Below are 19,345 nucleotides of genomic sequence, written 5' to 3' on the forward strand. Positions count from 1 at the left end.
ATAGCCTCGCTATGTGGAAAGCTTTTACTGTTGACAGGTATAGCATGGCTGGTTTGCAGACGGGTTGATATGAAAGCATGGATTTTAAATTTATTGACGCGTTGGAGCTTGTTGATGTTCGTATGGTGGTCTTTGATACCCTTTTGGATTGCTGGAGTCATTTTTCTTGTCAAGTTTAGGAACTTTTTGGACCATACTATCAATCTTCTCTACGCCACGTTTTCTATTGCCTTGCTTTGTCTCACTGTTGCCTTTTTGGTGGCACCTGGACTCTCTGGACTCGCATGTTGAATATAAGTCTGTTCAAGACTGCCCTCAGAGTACCCTCTTGGATCAAACTCATTTAAACCTGACCCAGGATGGAAAATCAGGTGTGGGATGAAGTGGTGCCTGTGCAGGAAGGGTTAGTGATTTGGTTCTCTGAATTTGCAATGTTCGCTTTAAACACAGAGACCTGGCTGAATTTTCTGCCTTTGATTCATTCGCCAAGTAACGAGGCCACTGTGTTAATTGGGATATGATGCTATGATGCATTGATATTGTGTTTTTTTGATATAGTTGAAGCACGGCCCTTGATGGGATAACTGAGCGGATAGATAGACAGAGATCGGAGCTGTGAGCATAACTACACCTCTCCCCATTTCTGGAGTTTCATGTCAGTCGCTGATGGCGCCTACAGCGCCTCATTCAATGTTGATACTCTTTCTCTCTTCGCTGCATCAAAATATCCATTTCTCCCCTGCATTCTAAGGGCTAGTTGTGCAATCCCGATCTTGGAAGTGCTTAAGGGGCAATGCCCCTGAGCTTTTCCCACTCGTCCTCAAGCATTCCAAACTCCAACAAATCGTACCACTTGCGGTTTTGCCAAATTGTCCCTCTTCGCCGCCCTTCCGGTTTGAAGCCCATACTCTCATACAAATGTGCAGCCTTCGGGTTATAACAGGCAGTAGATATGCCAATGGAATGAAGCGCGGCGTGCCTGAATCCCCAGTCCAACATCCAATTAATGGCCTCGCGCCCATAGCCTTGGTTTTGGTATGGTCTGGCAAGACTAATACCGATCTCAGCAGTGCGGTGGTGTGCCACAGATGGTGAGATGCCTCCCCAGCCAATGCACATTATGCCGATAATGGTTGGGCTCTGCTTCTGCTCCACGTCGCTCTTGTCGCTCTCTGGGTTGAGTCTCTTCTCCTCTTCAGGCAAAATACATATTGCGACGCCTAGCAGAGAATTGACGACGGATTCAAGGTAGCTGTCGGCAGCTTTCTTGCCCTTGGGCTGCAGCATCGTTGGGGCAGCCATGGCCTGGATGACGGGGTCTTGTTCAATTGTTGGCAGAAATGCTTGCAAATTGTTGTCAGATTGGTCGGCCCGGACGTACTGGAGCCGGGCTGACCGGAAGGCGTTGACGATCTCTTCCGTATTGTAATCCATGTCGACCGATGAAAGGTGCGTGTTTAGTAAAATTGAGGGTTATAAGACGATGTGGTGTAGAATACGTAGGTAGGCGAATTCAACTGGGTGCAACTAGCATTTCTAGTAAACGACCAGATCGTGGAGGGGGTCCAAAAGACGGCCAGTGACTCATTCACCGACTCAGTCACTGTAGTGACAAGCGTCGAACCACACCAATTTGTAACCCATTCCAATTCAGTTAACTCGACAACCTAACCCCACTGGATTTCTCGTATTCGTGGCATGTTCTCAACTTCTAACAATGGCTTTTCGCCTTTCTTCGCAAAAGTTTTTACTGCATTCGAAACAATTTCCAAGAACCCCACCTCAAAGGCTGCCCCTACCATAGGTGAGATGTGATCGTTGTGCACCAGAGCCTGTGTGATAAGAGACAGACAGCTTGAGGCATCGATGAACAAAGAACAGCCTAGGGGTCCATCCAATCTCAGATGAGGTTCCTTCAGATCACGCCGGGTATGAACCTCTTGGTAGACTGATGCCACTTGATCCATTCAGCCCCAAATGTTTTCCGCAGCATCTCCTCTTCATCCTTGGTTCTAATCAGTAGCCTCCGCACAATGCCAAAGGTGATGATAACAGCGCAGAGAAAACCCCAGCCATCCAGTCTCTGGTGCACGCTCTCGGGAAGCCAACAACCTGGTTCTCCGTCCCACCGGAAATAGAGAGCCAAATTCGTCAACAAGACGATGATTTGTCCCGTGTAGCCTGGATGCTGCATGAAGTGATAAATACTCGTCGTTGTCAAAGTGCTTGGTGGTCCAAGGCGGAAGGTGAAATTGCCTCCTAGTTGAGCAAACGCCAACAGACGGAGGGGCCCGCCCACACAGATGATAAGAAAAAGGCACACCACGGTATATGGATTCCAGTCGAAAAGTTGCCAGTTAAGATTGTCTGGATGCGGGCAGACAAGACTGGTGCTGGGAGTCTTGAGCACAATAAAGGCATGAACGAGGCCGATTCCTCCGGCCATCAGACGTCGCAGAAATGCTGCGGCAGGGGTAGCGTAAAAGCCAAGTCGATCTTGATTCCAGCCGCCACGTGGAGTGGAATTGGGTGCCTTGGAGCATAACATGGTGATGAGGCTGGACAAGAGGACCGCAACAGAAAACGACAGATTGTGAAGGGAAATCATATTGCTGGTGTGTATGCGGCGATGCGATAGAAGCTTTTCTGTATTAGAGATGTCATCTAAAAATCGAATGGATGGCAATATGATACTGCTTGCTTCTCATCGTTATATACTCTGTCCCACCCATCACTCCGAGAAACTCAGCATCGGCGTTCGGAGGTTTAAACTTCCCAACGCCGACCCTCGATCGGAGATTTGGCAGCTGGAACCCCGATCCACCGGAACGTCCGATGCTCCAAGACCAATAAGAGAGGGGCTTGTCTCTCAACGCCGCCAACATTCCTACTTCCCGTTCCCATCTCCGACCTCTATCACGACTTGTTATATTTTGCTATCTAAGGCGGATATCACTCGGCGGTGATTACGAATCACTTTCTTCAATGAACCGACAAGCTGGACACACCCCCTATGGAACGGCGTGTAGCCAATGTTCCCGATCCAAATCCCGATGTGTGGCTACCAATGGCGGAGAATCATGTGAAAGGTTGGATTTCCAGGACCGGCCCCGTGCATGTCCAACAAAACTGACGTGGTGACTTAGATGTGAACGTCTAGGAAAAGAATGCGATTCCTCGAGTAGAGAACGCAGGAGGAAAGCGAGAAGACGAGACAACGCTACCCGCAGCGATCAACTTGAAAGCAAGATTGACGGACTAGTTTCCCTCCTCATGTCCAATAACCCACAACAGGTGAACTTACCTCTAGCTCCTGCTGAGAGTGCTTCTTCTCGACCCTCAGAACCGCCACTTCTACCTGGCAGCTACAAAGAGCGCTCGTCCGCTGCCACACTCGCCTTTGTACTTGACAGTCAAGAACTATTAAGAGATTTTTGTACCCTTAAGCAGGTGCATCTTCCTTTCTTGATGCTTGACCAAGAATCCTCCGCAGACTCGTTACGGGACGCAAAACCCTTCCTGTGGCTGTGCATCGTCGCTGTGTCAGTAAAATCCACGCTTAAGCAGCAACAGTTATACGGTGAAATCCGAAGCATAGTTGCAAACAGCATGGTGGCTGAGCTTGAGAGAAGTCTTGAGCTGCTTCAAGGGCTTCTAGTGTGCATCGCATGGTAGGATCGTATGTATTCCCAGACTTACGAATGCTTACAGCAACGTTAGGGGCAACTTCCAAGTAAAGAGACGACCATTCTTGACTCTTTTTATTCAACTTTCTACCACAATTATATTTGACCTTGGTTTAAACAAGGCGCCACCCACTATCTCTGAAGGCACTTCTGACCTTAGACTTCACCAACCATGGGCATCAAGTATCCGGACATCTGAGGAGCGTCGAGCCGTTCTTGCTTGCTATTTCTTGAGCTCTGTGTGAGTCGCATCCACTCTACAAGAGTCAAGACAGCTAACAATCGTACTGGCAGAATCTCATCGTATCTTCATCAGGCCGACAGGCTCTGCTGGACAAGTGAGATGAGCAAATATCTCGAGGACCTGGCAGACGAAGGCAATGATACAAGCAACTTGACTCTTCTTACACTTGTTAAAATACGACGAGTTCTCGAGAAGGCCCATTACTCGCCCGCCGATGGCCGCGACCGGAATCAATTTCAGTCATCCAACGCACCACCAGCTTGGATAGCTGGCGTGATACAAGTGGACCTGGACCGGATAAAGGCTGAAGCAGTTTCCCTATCGCAGGAACCAGGTCAGAACTTAACTACCACATATATATCCATGACCCTCGCTAAAATCAACCAGTTGTTCTTTCTCATCTTCACTACGCCACTTTTGCGATCCACGAATTTGTGGTCCCAGATGCCTATGCAAGCACATCTCCAGCCTCACAAGACACACTGACAGATTTATATGCTTGCATGAGAGCACTCGAGTCTTACTTCAATGTGCTCTTCACATATCAACCGACTCAATACACTGGCTTTTCTCTGGCCTCGATCTATCAACTCATGCATTCGACCCTGTCTTTTCGCAAGATCGCAAGATACATTCCACCAGAAAGCTACGGGCTTACGTCTTCCGACACCGTGGCATCCAAAGACCAAAGGATTTGCCAGAGCTTGAGACGTGTGGCCTCGGAAGCCGGAGTGCACGAAGATGGCCCACCGACTGTTTTCACGAAGCTTGCGGCCATGCTGGAACTCCGGACGCGCGAGAGCGAATCCCATGAGAACGAGGCTGCCATGGCACCATTTTATCCGGACGACATTTTCACTGGGGAGTTTCTCGACTTAATAGGACCCTACATGGAACAAGAACAACTGCAGGTCCAAGATTTGACCTTGCAGCATGGTGGTTAAACGTCTATGGAGCGGAAGGAGGGAGTGTCTAGCTGAGAGGCACAGCCCTTAGACAGCAAAGAAATTCATCAATTTAACTTCCATTGCCCTCCACCTGATGAACTCATCGTGCAAGAAGGCGACCATCACAGCCACTGCTTGTTTCCAAAGTGAGAAACAAAGGAGCCACCATTGCCAGCTTCGATACTGGCTTTGTGCAGCACAGACAAGACTGCAGTGACAGACTCTTCGGGTGTTATCGGCTTAGTGAAGCTTAGTGAAGCTGGGTGCGTAGGATTTGAACTGTTGCAACATTTCGCCCGCTTTCTGGGCCTGCTCCTCCGTCGCTGTAAAGCTGTCAGTGCGTGATCTCTGCAAAAGCGCTCTGGAGATATCTGACCGTCATCATAGTGGCCCGTGTCGACCATGCCTGGTGAAATGGCCATGAAAAGTACGCCGTCCTTTCTATACTGGGCATCGAACTTGGAAACAGCTAGGTTGACCGCGGCTTTGCTAATTGAATAGGGTGCTGAAACGGAAATGGAAAACTTGGAAACGAAATCCGGGTCGGCCATACCCGTGGATAGCGTGATGGCCTTCTTGGCCTGACCCTTGAGGAGGAGTGGCACGTAAAGGTTGAACAGATGGATGTTGCCGACTACGTTGACCTTGAATGAGGTAAGCAAGTCCTCCTCGAGCTTCTCAGGTTGTTCGCCTCTATAGAGCGGTCAGAAGAGTCTCAGAGCCTGGAGTGAAGAGATTGACGTACAGGACACTGAGAGGGTCGTAAGCGGACCAAGAAGAGACTAGACCTGCATTTGCAATGATGTAGTCAAGTTTTCCACCAGTGATCTTGGAAGTCTCATCAACAGAAGCCTGCCATACCATGTTAGCGCGCCGGTGAAGTCAGAACAGGAGCTATTACCTTGAGAGCCTGGTAGTCGTTGATGTCGGCCTGGATGATATGCACATTTTTCCGTGCAGAGAGTTCGCGCTCGATCTTTTCGACTGTAGCCTGTTTGTTGCGGACGAGACCAATCACAATGTTGTCTGACTTGTCAGACAACTGGCGGAGGAACTCAAACTGAGAGATAATAAGTCAATTTCACTCATAACTGAGAGATAAACTCAACTTACCCCAAGACCGCGGGATGCCCCTGTGACCAGATACGAAGCCATGGTACGAGAGTAGTGATAGTGGAGTCTGGTGGAGTGCTGATTAAAGAGAAGCTTGTTTTTTCGCCGGAGATGTTGAATGCAAAAAAGATATTGATACAGTTCCTCTATCCTAGATATATATACTCAACTCATATCATGCTTTGTCACCCGGTCGCTCAACTCTTGGTGACTGACGAGCTCCAGCATCATCGCCATCAGGCTCTAGGAACTGGGGCTGGACTACGACGCTACGTCCCACCGACCAATCATGTGGCTCAGGGAATGTTAGCTCGCCGATAGTTGCCCTCGATTGAGATTTCAGCTTCCCCCGCATGAAGCCAAAAATACGTCAGCGTGGGTGGCTGCTTACAACTTCTTCACCACGCCGGTCCACGAATGTCGACATGACAAATCCGCACACAGAAGCGCCGAGATAACTAGTCCTCGGTGGCAACTTTTTGCGAGCGATAAAACCGACAGGGCGGCTTCTGATTTGCTTTGCAACCCAGTGCCGCATCCTTCGTGCAGGCATTGTCTCTGAACTCAAAATTGACCCAATCGTCATCGGCATATCCCAGTCCATTAGCCCTTCATGTCACAACGAGGGTGTATGACCTGCAGAGGTTCGGCAGCCAAGCCTGGGAACGTTGCCGAGCTCCACTGACACTCCTAACTAGACCGCAAGGTCCTCTGTGATCGGACTTTCCCGACCTGCACCCGTTGCGCCAGGGCAGGCCGAAGGTGTGATGGTTATGGGACTCGGCTGTCGTGGCCGCGTGAGGGTGATGTTCGGCGCGCGATACTTGGGCCTGCACCTGCAGAAAGGCGACGCTATGATGCACGGCACTTTGTTCACACTTCCACTTGGGACATAGAGATGCACGCCTTGATCTCTGGCATCGATTTTGGCTATGGAACTGAGCAGCATCCTACTATGAGAAAGTTTATCTTAAAGGATCTCGACAACCAACCAACAGAGTTCATGCAGGTCGTTCGGCCAGTTCTCAGCCCTCCAATCTCTTTGGTCAGTGGGATGCTGGACCAAGTGCAAATGGGTTTGTTCGAATATTGTCAGATCCCTCAATCAGGACCAAATACTAGTTCAAAACTCACATAAGGCAGTTGTGTATCAAGCATCCTTTTCCCTTATGGCCTTTGGTCACGACGCACTGAAGATCCGTGAGATCCTCGTTCGCATGGCTCTCTCCGACAACACGCCGTCCGCAACTGCAATACTTAAATCTTCATTGGCCCTGGCATCATATCACCGAGATAAAGACCACTCCCATGCAGATCGACTCAAAATCGCGGCTCTTCGGGCCTTGGCAGCGTCTACCCAGGGTGTCATTGGCGCAGATGAATCCTTTCGTCATATTGCTGCAGGGATGCTGCTCTGCACTCTGGAGGTATGCATCCTAAGCATTGGCATACCACAGGTACGTACTAATACTTCTTCTCAGATTTACCAAGTCTCGGCGGCATCAAGTCATTGGCTGTGGTATGTATGCGGCTCAAAAAAGATCATCAAGAGCGCCAAACTCGACGAGAGAGCCCCAACCAACGACACTACCACACTGATAGGCTGGGTCCATTACTCTGACGTGCTGGCTCGCTTCAGCTTGCGTCACTGGCAACCAAATCTCTTAGAGGCTACAGGTTTTACCATAGGAGCACATTTCGAACCCTTTCAACCTGCAGTATGCGCAGAGGCCCAGGCAGGTTTTATCTACTCCCCTCCCCCATCGCGTTTTAGTAATCTTACACGCCATACAGCCCGCGCATCTAGTAGGTCCTCCGCATGAGGTCTTATATCTCCTGTCCGAAGTGTGTGATACCGTCGTTGAACCCTCGGATCCACGTTTCCACGAGAGCGACTACCAGCAATATCTCAAACTCCTAGAATGGAAATTACGGAGGATAAACGTCTCAACGGACGGGAATAATACTCTAGTTGAAAGATCACGTTCAAATTCCGACAGAGCAGTCGAACTCTACCAACTGGCGACCCTAATCTACCTCAAACGTGCGTCAGCAGACAATCCCAAAGAGAGATCACGTCTTCCGGAATGGATCGAGAGGTCTTTTGATATCCTTTCATATTCAGAAGATTGCCAATGGCCTTTCCCTCTCCTGATACTTGGTTGCGAGGCGCGAACAGATGATCAACGGACCATGATTCTTGACCTCATCTCCAAAACAGAGAGGAATATTCACTTTCGGAAGCTGTACTCTATCAAGATGATGATTCAAAGAATTTGGGTTCAGAACGATTTGGTTGAGGAGGAATTCAACTATGTACACAAGCTCGGTGTTGTGCTCAGTTCGGCAAACAGGGCTGTCCCAGCACTTGTCTAGGGGTGCTTCATCATCGTCATTCTACTCCAAGCAAAGAAGTTTATAATTATAGATTATCGTTACTAGCGATCAGATGTATAACGGTCATTTTCGTCTCCGCTGGAAATCTAACCCTAAGTTCTCCCCGTCATCGGTAGGTGTATCTCACTTGATCATGTCGGCTGTACCACTTTTCTCGTATGAGTGTTAGTCACGGAATCTCGCCGCTTTTCTCTGTTTTTCTTGCTTAGGAAACCCGAAATCCACTCTAGAACTTCCTCTTTAGGTGAATGATGGTCCATTTGCCTGCCTGTGACCAGCTTATTTATATAAGCCAAACCTATGCCTTAGTTATGTCGCTAGAATCCGCCGGTAAAACACCACTAACCCTCGTGAATGCTCGGTATAAATGCAAACCATGCATTCCCTGCTTGCCATATTAACCGGGACACCACGAGTCCGTGTCGCAATTAGATGAGGCCGGACTATTACCTGTGAGTAGCCGAAGTACTTATCCCATCTAGACCAGATAGAGATTTTGTCTTCCTGAGCGCCGGCGGAGAAGAAGTTCCCGGGGACTATATCCGAGGCACACTCGCCCTATGCCTTCTTGATAATCAGCCTGTGCAAGATGTGCAGCTTGAGATGATTAGGGAGACCGCTGTTGCGTAAGGATCGCCTAAGTAATGCGAACCTTTAGCCGCTTTTGGGGCAATCGGAGCTTCTACCTCCGTTTGGCGGAACTCATCGCTCCGTGGCGTGAGAATTCCACCGTTTGAAATCGAACCTTCTCGCTACGGTATGGTAGCCCTGCATACATTAACCTCAACCCCGGTATTTCCTTGGGTTGTGGTCGGGCTGGTTTACCTATTCTAGCGTCAAGCAGCCGAGACTAAAGAGGAACTCGGAGACTGTGAGGAAATAGTGCCTTGTTGGGGATTTATCCGGAATACCCGGGGATGCAACCTACATAATACGAAGAGAGCTAGTAACACCATGCCCTGACAACAAGTGATATAAAGCCAAACTGCCCCCCTGCGGGAAAGCACAGGACAAGCGTCAATCAGCCAGTCACCTCAGAATGAAGTCGCTTGTACTATTTCTAGGTCTTGTTGCCTCCACTATCCCGTTCGTGGTCACGACCCCGACGCATGGCCCTAGAGCCGAGAATTTCCAGAACCCCATCATCTATTCTGACTTCCCGGACAATGATGTATTCCTGGGACCCGATGGGTTCTACTACTTCTCTGCGTCCAACTTTCATTACAGCCCGGGGGCTCCCATTCTTCGCTCCAAAGATCTCATCAACTGGGATCTTATCGGACATTCTATCCCGCGTTTAGAGTTTGGAGATGGCTATGATCTTCCCAACAGCAACACTCGCGCCTATAGAGGGGGAACCTGGGCTTCATCGCTGAGATACCGAGAGAGCAATAAACTGTGGTACTGGATCGGCTGCACAAACTTCTGGAACACCTGGGTCTTCACTTCTCCATCCCCAACCGGACCCTGGAAGAAGGCAGCGCAGCTTGGAACGGGCGGGACTTGCTACTACGACAATGGTATTCTGATCGATGATGACGATACGATGTATGTCGTCTACGGGTCAAACAACGTCCGAGTTTCTCAGCTTTCCAAAGACGGCCTTAGTGAAGTGAAATCTCAGCAAGTCCTGAACAACACTTCTATTGGGGTTGATGGCCTAGAGGGAAACCGCATGTACAAGATCAACGGTCAGTACTACATACTGAACGATGACCCTAATGCCTCGGCAACTTGGATTTGGAAGTCTGATAACCCCTTCGGCCCTTACAAATCCAAGAACCTCGCCAAAGGCGTCACACCCCCGCTCAGCGGTGGCAATTCCCCCACCAGGGAAGCCTGATCAAGACTCCTGCAGGCGAGTGGTACTTCATGTCCTTCACCTGGGCATACCCTGCTGGTCGTCTTCCCGTCTTGGCCCCAATTCGCTGGGGCGATGATGGTTTCCCAGTCCTCGTGACTGGTGCTAATGGTGGTTGGGGAGCCTCGTACCCGCTTCCCTCCGGCAGTAATGGCCTCACCAAGAATTGGGGGCGGACGGATCGTTTCCAGGGCACGTCGCTTGATCCGTCCTGGGAGTGGAACCATAATCCCGACGTCACCTCCTACGAGATCAACAATGGCTTGACTCTTCGCACGGCCAGCGTAACCAACGATATATACTCGGCGAGGAACACTCTGACTCATCGAACCCATGGAGATCACCCTGTCGGTACCGTCAAGATTGACTTTAGCAAACTGGCCGATGGCGACCGAGCAGGTTTGGCGGCATTCCGCGATCAGAGCGCCTATATCGGCATTCATCGATCCAACGGCAAATCCACCCTTGCAGTCGCACAAGGAATGATTATTGACGAATGGTCAGGAGAGACCAAGAGTTTGGGCGAGGTCAAGGCCACGGCAGACGTCCCGAAGGGCAAGACACAGGTGTGGTTGCGCACCGAGTTGGACACAAGCCCTACGGGGTCTCGGAAGGCGGCCTTCTCCTACAGCTGGGACGGAAGTAAATTTGAGAAACTTGGTCCGAACTACGAGCTATACAATGGCTGGGCATTCTTCATTGCTTACCGCTTTGGCATTTTCAATTATGCCACTCAGGCACTAGGCGGCTCAATCAAGGTTGAATCCTTCACAGCTGCATGAGATAACTGGACAGAATGGGTATTGGGAGAAAGAATGTTAATCCTTATGTCAGACCCTGCTATCAAATATGTAGTCGCGGCCGCAACCACATTATCTGAAGCGCTTGAACCATATCTTTTTGAGGCTTACTTCAAAGCAGCCTACCTCGCATATCACCAATATGCTTTTTCGCTGAAAATTACAACTTGGATCGCAACTGGGCTCGAATCTCGGACAGCAGGGGCTCAGCAGCGCTGACGGCATCAACTGCCATTCCATAGCCAGCTTGAAATCCAGTACCGCCTGCTCCATAGTTGTGGATGACGGTACGCTTCTGGCCCGTAATAGACAGGTCCTCCCGTTCCACTCGAGCACCACCCTCACGAGAAGGTCGTAGGCCAGAAAATGCAGCGATGACCTCAATATCACTTTCTCGGACCTCGGTACTAAGTTCCTTTGTACGATCCAGGATATCCTTAGTCTCGTATGAGTAAGTGGCACCGTCTCTAAAAGCTGGTCAGTTGGTGATCAAGTTCAACATGTTAAGCAACATACCCATTTCCCTTCTGCATATATCCGCCAAGGATCACATGTCCTTTGGAATAGGGCCGAGGGATGACATAGGTCTCGTAGTCCTTGCCGTGCCTCATGATATTCGTCTCTACTTCAGGAGCAAGCGTCAAAAGAACTTGGCCCCGCGTTGGGTAGCACTTAGAGTCCTCAACTCCAGGAAGCGACTTGGCCGCGTTTCCAGTGCAGTTGAAAACGATCTGAGTGGAGTGACTGGAGAAGGCTGCTTGAAGGTTGGGAAGCTTCTGTCGAATGAATCGGACCCCGTAGTCCCGCTTCAGCCTTTGGTAGAGGTAGAGCAGATGCTTGGGAGCATTGACTGTTAGTGTTGTGAAGGATGCACCGAACTTGACTCCCTCAGGCAGCTGTTCAGCAGTGAGAGGTGTGAACTTGTCTTGGTCAGTAAAGAGAGGCTGTTGGATGTCATGTGGGCCTTACATCTTCCAGGTACTCAGACATAGTCTTGATCTTGTCGTGAGGAACATTGTCATCCCACAGCTCGGTAGACGGCGTCCGTCGAACATAGGTTTCTTCAGGCCTTTCAGAAGCCAACTTGCTCAAGTGAAAATATCCGAGCTTGTCCCATCTTAAGGCATTGGCGTCTGTGCCTGAGATGGCCGAAAAGTTGCAACCGGCCCTCGAGTCAAGTTAGATTCCGCCTCACTTTAGTGCATAGTTAGGACTGCTCACCATGGGGAGGTATAGCTCAGAGCTGTATCGCCAGGCAGGTGCTCAGCAATGACAGTGATAGACTGGCTATAGCCTCTTTCCGCAAGGACCAGGGCGACATCAAGGCCAATGATGCCCGCGCTACACGGGGGTTAGTCAATTATGAACTTGCCATTCCGACTGCGCAACTTACCCAACAATGACAATGCTGTCGTTTGTAGACATTATGAAACAAGTACCGTAATGCTATGGGGTGTTTAGAAAATGGGAACTGGGACTCTCTTTGCCCACTGAAGTCACTGACATAAAGCTTTTGTCACGGCAAGCCTCTGCATTTGAAGGACATAATGCCCCCTTCGTAGGACCCAATTCTCAACGACATCTTATTCCTCATGTTTCCAGACTCCTTCACTCGCATGATCATGTCGGCAATTGCCACTGGTCCTATTTCCCGAAAGGGGAAGTCAGCATTCGGAGAAGCCCGACCCACAACCACCACCCACTTGACACTTACTTTATTCTCTTGACTTAGATAGCTTCTCATTCTGTAGCAAGGGTTATTTCCCGTTATAGTTAATCTGTTTTGAGAAACACTAAGAGAACTTGGCGCGTCTATGGCATGTATCCGGATAGATCGCAAAGGGAGTTTCTCGACCAACCGAGATGTCACTTAGGCAGTTATTGCCGAATCAGATCACCTCCATTGTTCCGATTTGACAAAAACGACTCTGTAGAATTAACCACTAAGAGCTACATGTAGTTTAGAGGAAGAGGAAAGTTTTTGCTTGGACTTTTGAAGGAACTTTGTGTGGGAGAGGGCTGTCCGGCTCAAGCAACATGCTCGCTATGTGGACATAGAAGTTGTTCAGAACGAGGCAATGATCGCACATATGGGAGCTTTGTTGTTAATCAAAGATACCTGGAACATGAATTTATTCTATTTTTGATACAATAAGGTCAACCGCCTAATAGTTGATCTTGAAGCTAAACTCATCCTCCCAGTGCATGGCCCAGTATCGGTCCCAGATAGCCTTGGTGATGGGGCCGACGTTTCCATCCTTAACTGGCTTGTCGTCGAGAATAGTAATAGGCATGATACCTCCAGCAGTTGTGCACATCAAGATCTCATCGGCCTGATAGGTCGCCTCGATGGGAACGTGCTCAACCCGGATCTCATAGCCACACGATCGAGCAGCGTCAATCACACTCTTTCGGGTGATACCCTGAAGAACTCCACGATCCGGGGTGTAGAGAACGCCATCCTTGATGAGAACAACGTTGAAGCCTGAGCCCTCGGTGAGGTTGGCATCACCATCGGTAAGGAAGGGGTAGGTAGCTCCTCGGTCGTTAGCCTCGAACAGGCCACGGACCAAGTCACCCCACTGAAGGTTCTTGATGGTAGGATCAATGGATCCAGGAGGGACACGGCGGACAGTTCGGGCAACAATGGCGCGGCCGCCAGTGTATTGAACATCAGGGTCCATAACCCAGACATATGGTTGGATGAACATGTAAAGATTGTTGTTCAGGAGCTCCTCAGGCTTGGCACCTCGCACACCAGTCAGGCCTCGGGTGACAATCAACTCAACAAAGGCATCCCGGATGCCACTCTTGGCAACCATGTCGACCAAGGTCTTGATGACCTCCTCTCGGGGGAGAGGCATCCTGAGGCGCATCTTCTTACAGCTGGCCTCGAGACGGTTGAGATGATCCTCAAGACGGAAGAAGCGACCATCCCAGACGGAGGGCACGTCGTATGTCAGATCGCTGTGCATAAAACCCTGGTCGAGCAGAGGAATGCGGGCTTCGTGCAAGGGCACGAGCTCACCCTGGATCCAAGCGACTCCCTTGGCGAGTGGGTTCTTGCTAGCCTCGAGAACGGCCTGTCGCTCGGCGTAGCCGGCGAAAACCTTGTCCATGGTGGCCATTTTTGGTGATTGTGGCTGGTTTGTTGGTGTTGTTTGTAGGCGACCTGGATGGGCAAAGATGAGGGAGTTGGATGACGCTGGTGAATGTGACTTGAGTTGTTGAGAATGAGTATACATGATGCATCATGCCTTGCTTAAGTAGATGATCCCTTGTCTAGGTACTGTGGTGACTTAGTTGCCGATGATTCTTAGCAAGAACACCAGGTGAGGCATCTGGGTTGAGCTATCTTGCGTATTTCCTATTTGGGTAATTGTGATCTTGACATCACCCCCTTGCTGCGTATTGGGGGCTCGGCGCCATGGCCCACTGATCCACGCTCATTTAGCCGAGACCGACGCGGTCACATTCATGCGACTTCCAAGATCGGACTCATCGGCAAGACCGCCGTGTTTGCCTCGGCCGTTGTCACCCAAGTTCCTGATGAAGTTGGTGGAATTAGTTATCCAGTATCTCTGGCCAAATGGGCAAAACTTGCCTCGAGCTGCCCGCTTCGGAGTGTTTGCCAGCATTGAAATTGCGCGCTACCTTCCTCTTCGATGGAAACCCCTTTCTGAGATGTGTTTCCAGCCCATTCTTCAAAGGCAGCTCGCGAGTGGTGATGACACCTGGCATCGTTTCGCCGAACAACGTAAACTTCCCGGCTTGGTGTTGAGCGACTCTGGTCTGATAATTACTCGTTGGACATTTCGCTTTGTTAGGGCGTAGTCTCTAAATGTCCAGGGAATGGCTTGTTCGCGATCCATTTCCTCCTTCAGGGGTCTCGACCTTGGTTAGAGCAACATGGATCAATGAGGCACGCCAGAGCGTCCCTAGGACACGACGAACTTGACCGGTCAAGGCCCAGACACTGGTTTACAGTATGCCTGGAGTGTTGGCTATGCAAGGGCCGTTCCTTTTCCCGAAACGTACCTCAGCTCTGGCAAATCAGCGTGTGCATGGCCGAAAGGGCAGATGCGAGAATTGTAGAAGGCATTTCCAAAAAAAGAAATTAGAAATCAATAAAATCTCACAGTCCCAGAGTAATCTCCGATTCCAAACTTCTTCTCTTCTTCCTTTTCTTTTTGCAGTTTCAACATACCGTTGCATGCCCCATCCCCGTCAGGGCACGTTCCGATGATCGTATCGTCGTGCTAGAAGCTATAACAGGTGCTGGCTAATGTAAGTGTGCCATATACTCTCCAACGTCAATCTTTGCAGATAAACAGAAGGGGGGCCTCCATCTTGGTGGTTGACGTTCCCCAGCCTCGACCCTGTCCTATCAAATGCACCATGATGACAACAACAGCGACTTCACGACAACCTAGTGAGGAAACAACGATTCGATGACGAAGTGAACAGCTCAAAAAGAATCCATTCGTACTGAGAAGATACACTAAACAACCTTCCCTTCCAACCCCGCCGAATCAACAAGTCTTGCGCCGACCCTTCCAACTCCGAACGAACAACGATCAACCGAACAAATACTGACGGGCATCTCCTGTCCCAACATTGGACCGGCTCTTCTGGTCAATGATCGAACCCCACCATGAGTTAGGGCTCTCGTTGGACCATACCTCCTCGAGTAGAGCATTGGCGGTCAGGAACATGTCATACCGAGTCCGCTCATTCCACCAGCTGCAGTAAGTCCTGGCCACCTGGCGCAAGTGCTCGTCCTTTGTTTCGCAACCGGCAAGAAACACGGGTAGTAGCAGTTGCTTCTGAAGCATGGAGCTGTATCTACAGGATGTGACATGGTTGAGCGTCTTGCGCGCGAGGAAACCCAGGATCGGCGGCGGCGGTTGGTCACGCTGCCACTTGAAGACGCGGCATATGTAGATGAGGAGGCCATATCTCCAAGCTTCCGCGCAGTGATGAAGGTCTTCCTTGTAGTGAGCGACCTCTCCGATGTCACATCCTTCGGAGGGGGAGTGTCAGCGACGATTTGATCAGGGAGATCGCCGTACTCGGGATCTGTCCATTCCCTGATTTCTTTTTCCACTCCCAACACTGGCCCCATGTCAAATTTCACACATGTCATGTTGGCCACCAGTTCAAATTCCCTCGCGTAAGATCCCAAACGGATCATGTGTCGAAACAGAGCCTCTGGACACCCAGACACGCTGTAGAAGGTCTCGTTGCTCGCCTTGTCGTGGTTGAAGAGACTGATTATCGTAGACTCGGATAGAACGCATCCTTGGCGGCTGGTAAGGGCAAGAGTTACATCCCACCTAAACAGTTAGCAAAGTTCAAACCCCGTATTCATGCTACCAGAGTAGAATTACCAGACTAGCATCTCTATGCGTGCTTGCATCCGTGGAGTCTTCTTGACATTCAAAGCCTCTGTGGCCTGTATCATCTTGTGTGCACGCTTCAAGTACCAAGTCCATGGTCCATGGGCTGAGGTTGCGCACTTTGAAATAGTCAGCATGGGCTATCCGACCGATGTCTGAGAGAAGAACTTGCATCCAATGTCATGAGAATCAATACAGCGTCAAGAAAGGTCGCTTCAATTGGCGACGCTTGCGATGTGCCCTCCATATCCCTGAGCATCTGGAGAGCCTTCTTCTTATGCATTTTGGCCTCACTGGCACAAGAGCCGGTATCGCGGTTGATGTGCTTGTAGGACAGAGCCAAGATACAGTGAAGAAGGAGTTGCGAGCCTCGACCAGTCTCGGCGTCGAATCGGAAAGGGTTGGCGTCGAAATCGTGTGTCAAGGGCATGACGCAAAACTCTTGATCATCTAATCTGTCAGAAAGAATATCAGGGCTCATAACAGAAATGGAATACTAACATCGCGTTAGTAGTTGGGTGATAGTTAGGCTAATATTGCATGGAGCTTCCTGGGAGCTCAACGATGGCAGGACAATCTCGTCTATAGTTGAAGGCTGCCCATCGGCATCGCAGTCAACATTGGCCCCGTTGCCATCGTTGGGCAGATTGGGTCCGATGAAGTTATCCTGGGGAGAGTTGTCGGCAGAGGAACTTTCATCCAACTGCACAAAAGGAATGTCGGGTCCAAAGTAAAGGGGCAGCTGTTGATGCCCGTTCATTTGGTCAAAGGGAGCAACAAAGGATGGGCCCGGGTCAAAGAATGGGTTCATCAAGCTTGAATAGGACCAGTCTATGTCGTTTCCTTGGCTCATGCCCTCGGTGACGGGCTGCAGCATCATCTCGCTGTCGACTGGGTTGGCGGTTTCTTCGCATATCATGGGAGTGTCTGGCGGCGGAACTTGAACATCGGGCGGATGCGTCGCAACAGGAGGCGAGCCCTTCTGCGACTTGTCTTTGTTTTCTGCCTTTCCATCGGCAACTTTAGGGCTGGAATTTGGCGCGGCGGGTGTAGGTGCACTTCGGGGAGTCGAGGTCACAGCAGCTGTGCTCTTCGGCCCAGTCGGGCCAGTACCGTTTCGACGGCGTCGCTTGCGGCTATAGGCGCCTACAAACTTGAATTCGCGAGGGGCCTTGACTTGAGCTTGAGCTTGAGCCTGAGGCTGCGACATGGCTGGTGAAGTTATCGTGATCGGCGAACGATGGAGTTGGAGAAGAGAGTAGCAGGGAAAGAGGAGGGAAGGTCGGGAAGCGTGGGGAGAGGAAAATGGGCATGGTCCACTAAAGTCCCATCAGCCAACCCTTCTACATTTAGGGCGAGACAGTGCGCATTCGAGTGGCGGATAATGGATCCGGGTTGGAGAGCCAGAGTGCGGGGAGGTTGAGTCATGGGCAAGCTAAGATACAACACCATCTCGACGATTGGGCAATTGAGATATGCGCATGATGGAGGGTATGGCAGAAATATTCTATTCTCACGGCGATCATCTGGGGTTGTCTTGAGACGGAGACTTTTACGATACAATCATCTAGCTAGGCCGTATTCGACAGTGTTTACCCCCTGTCACAGGCCTCATTTTATTACTGCGTGCTCTGGAAAGTCGGTTCTTCATCTTCTTTTTAAACTGGCCGTAAATATTTCGTGGCTTCATTCACTATTTAACTACTCTAGTTGTACAGACCGCCGTTGGCCGACAGGACCGAGCCCGTTGTCCACTTAGCATCATCAGTGCAGAGGAAAGCAACAAGAGGCGCAATGTCGCTAACTTCACCGACTCGCGCCGCAGCGGGAGTAGAGTCAATCAGAGGCTGCATGTCCTTGAGGAACTGCTCATCGCTCTGGAACCATTGGTCTGTCATGATGGGTCAGCAAGGTTCAGCCAAACACTGCGTTGCATCTTTCTTACCTGTGGCAATGGGGCCCGGGTTGACGCAGTTAACAGTGATGCCGTGAGATTGGCCCAGCTCCTTGGCCCAGACTCGCACAAGCGCCTCGTCGGCTGCCTTCGTGGCTGCGTACACGGTTTGACCAGCAACACCGAGACGAGCTCCCGCAGAGGAAATGAATACGATACGACCACCCTTGGGCAGATGAGGCTCAGCCGCCTTTGTCAAGAAAATCGGGCCCTTGACATTGGCATCAAAGTGCCGTGTGTAAAAGTCCTCAGTAGTGTCTACCAGGTTGGCTTCATTGCCTTGAGCGGCGCTGCAGGGTAACAGTGTAAGCTGCTGGACTCTCCCTTTCTCCAGAGGCATGGACCTACTTGTGAATAAGAATCTCAATCTTGCCGGTTGTGCTAATCTTAAGAGCGGCGTCAATCAGCTTGGGAATCTCCTCAAGCTTGCTGACATCGGCCTGGCAGAGGATGGCCTTGGTACCGTTGGCCTCGATATCCTTGACCACCTTCTCAGCTCGCTCCTTGCTACCAGGTGACACATAGTTAACGACGACATTGGCACCCCGCTTTCCCAAAAGGATGGCGATCCCAGCACCAAGTCCACTGCAAAGTATTGATTAGCCTCTCAAGCTGAGCTAACGAAAGCAACGTGATCTGAGAGAAAGGATGCCATACCGGGAAGCACCAGTGACGATGGCAGTCTTGCCAGTAAGCTCGAGACCAGTAAAGTCAGGCATGGCTTCTGTATGATGGGAGTAGAAAGAGACTAAAAGATGAGTGTGATAAACGTTGTCTGAGACGAACAAGGGCTAATTTCGCTTGCACAAGAGCGGTTATGAAGCCTTGAACCCTGGACATTGAGAGGCGTTAAGTAGCTCTTCCATCTGCATCTGAAGCCGATGTCATCTCCGCTCATGATGCATGCGGAGAATTGAAGGTCATACCCAATGTGGAAATAGAGC

At 50.4% G+C, this 19,345-nt stretch overlaps 9 protein-coding genes across 9 annotated transcripts; 3 read left to right on the top strand and 6 right to left on the bottom strand.

The window, feature by feature from the left end:
• Positions 1-783: 783 nt before the first annotated feature.
• Positions 784-1,434, bottom strand: MRS44_000043 (uncharacterized protein; the record flags this gene model as incomplete). Its single annotated transcript, XM_046276954.2, has 1 exon — positions 784-1,434. The coding sequence occupies one exon, from the start codon at positions 1,432-1,434 to the stop codon at positions 784-786; it is 651 nt and encodes a 216-aa protein (XP_046129840.1).
• Positions 1,435-1,915: 481 nt separating this feature from the next.
• On the bottom strand, positions 1,916-2,548 carry MRS44_000044 (uncharacterized protein; the record flags this gene model as incomplete). Its single annotated transcript, XM_046284218.2, has 1 exon — positions 1,916-2,548. The coding sequence occupies one exon, from the start codon at positions 2,546-2,548 to the stop codon at positions 1,916-1,918; it is 633 nt and encodes a 210-aa protein (XP_046129839.2).
• Positions 2,549-3,273: 725 nt separating this feature from the next.
• Positions 3,274-4,874, top strand: MRS44_000045 (uncharacterized protein; the record flags this gene model as incomplete). Its single annotated transcript, XM_046279595.2, has 4 exons — positions 3,274-3,671; positions 3,712-3,927; positions 3,981-4,264; positions 4,318-4,874. 4 exons carry the CDS (start codon positions 3,274-3,276, stop codon positions 4,872-4,874), a joined length of 1,455 nt encoding a protein of 484 aa, XP_046129838.2.
• A 243-nt stretch (positions 4,875-5,117) lies between these two features.
• Positions 5,118-6,032, bottom strand: MRS44_000046 (uncharacterized protein; the record flags this gene model as incomplete). Its single annotated transcript, XM_046282203.2, has 5 exons — positions 5,118-5,200; positions 5,254-5,570; positions 5,623-5,729; positions 5,779-5,937; positions 5,991-6,032. 5 exons carry the CDS (start codon positions 6,030-6,032, stop codon positions 5,118-5,120), a joined length of 708 nt encoding a protein of 235 aa, XP_046129837.2.
• Positions 6,033-6,888: 856 nt separating this feature from the next.
• On the top strand, positions 6,889-8,366 carry MRS44_000047 (uncharacterized protein; the record flags this gene model as incomplete). Its single annotated transcript, XM_065624060.1, has 4 exons — positions 6,889-7,066; positions 7,134-7,417; positions 7,472-7,708; positions 7,785-8,366. 4 exons carry the CDS (start codon positions 6,889-6,891, stop codon positions 8,364-8,366), a joined length of 1,281 nt encoding a protein of 426 aa, XP_065479620.1.
• A 1,060-nt stretch (positions 8,367-9,426) lies between these two features.
• On the top strand, positions 9,427-11,030 carry MRS44_000048 (uncharacterized protein; the record flags this gene model as incomplete). The annotated part of the gene is made up of 2 exons (XM_065624067.1): positions 9,427-10,182; positions 10,221-11,030. 2 exons carry the CDS (start codon positions 9,427-9,429, stop codon positions 11,028-11,030), a joined length of 1,566 nt encoding a protein of 521 aa, XP_065479621.1.
• A 178-nt stretch (positions 11,031-11,208) lies between these two features.
• MRS44_000049 (uncharacterized protein) lies at positions 11,209-12,473 on the bottom strand (the record flags this gene model as incomplete). The annotated part of the gene is made up of 5 exons (XM_046274027.2): positions 11,209-11,515; positions 11,565-11,968; positions 12,018-12,216; positions 12,270-12,389; positions 12,442-12,473. 5 exons carry the CDS (start codon positions 12,471-12,473, stop codon positions 11,209-11,211), a joined length of 1,062 nt encoding a protein of 353 aa, XP_046129834.1.
• A 740-nt stretch (positions 12,474-13,213) lies between these two features.
• On the bottom strand, positions 13,214-14,293 carry MRS44_000050 (uncharacterized protein; the record flags this gene model as incomplete). Its single annotated transcript, XM_046282202.2, has 1 exon — positions 13,214-14,293. One exon carries the CDS (start codon positions 14,291-14,293, stop codon positions 13,214-13,216), a length of 1,080 nt encoding a protein of 359 aa, XP_046129833.2.
• A 3,860-nt stretch (positions 14,294-18,153) lies between these two features.
• On the bottom strand, positions 18,154-19,120 carry MRS44_000051 (uncharacterized protein; the record flags this gene model as incomplete). Its single annotated transcript, XM_046272911.2, has 4 exons — positions 18,154-18,338; positions 18,393-18,691; positions 18,750-18,986; positions 19,059-19,120. 4 exons carry the CDS (start codon positions 19,118-19,120, stop codon positions 18,154-18,156), a joined length of 783 nt encoding a protein of 260 aa, XP_046129831.1.
• Between the last annotated feature and the right edge of the window lie 225 nt (positions 19,121-19,345).

The sequence above is a fragment of the Fusarium solani genome (assembly GCF_023522795.1).
Source record: "Fusarium solani strain SB1 chromosome Unknown bctg00000000, whole genome shotgun sequence".
Lineage (NCBI taxonomy): Eukaryota > Fungi > Ascomycota > Sordariomycetes > Hypocreales > Nectriaceae > Fusarium > Fusarium solani.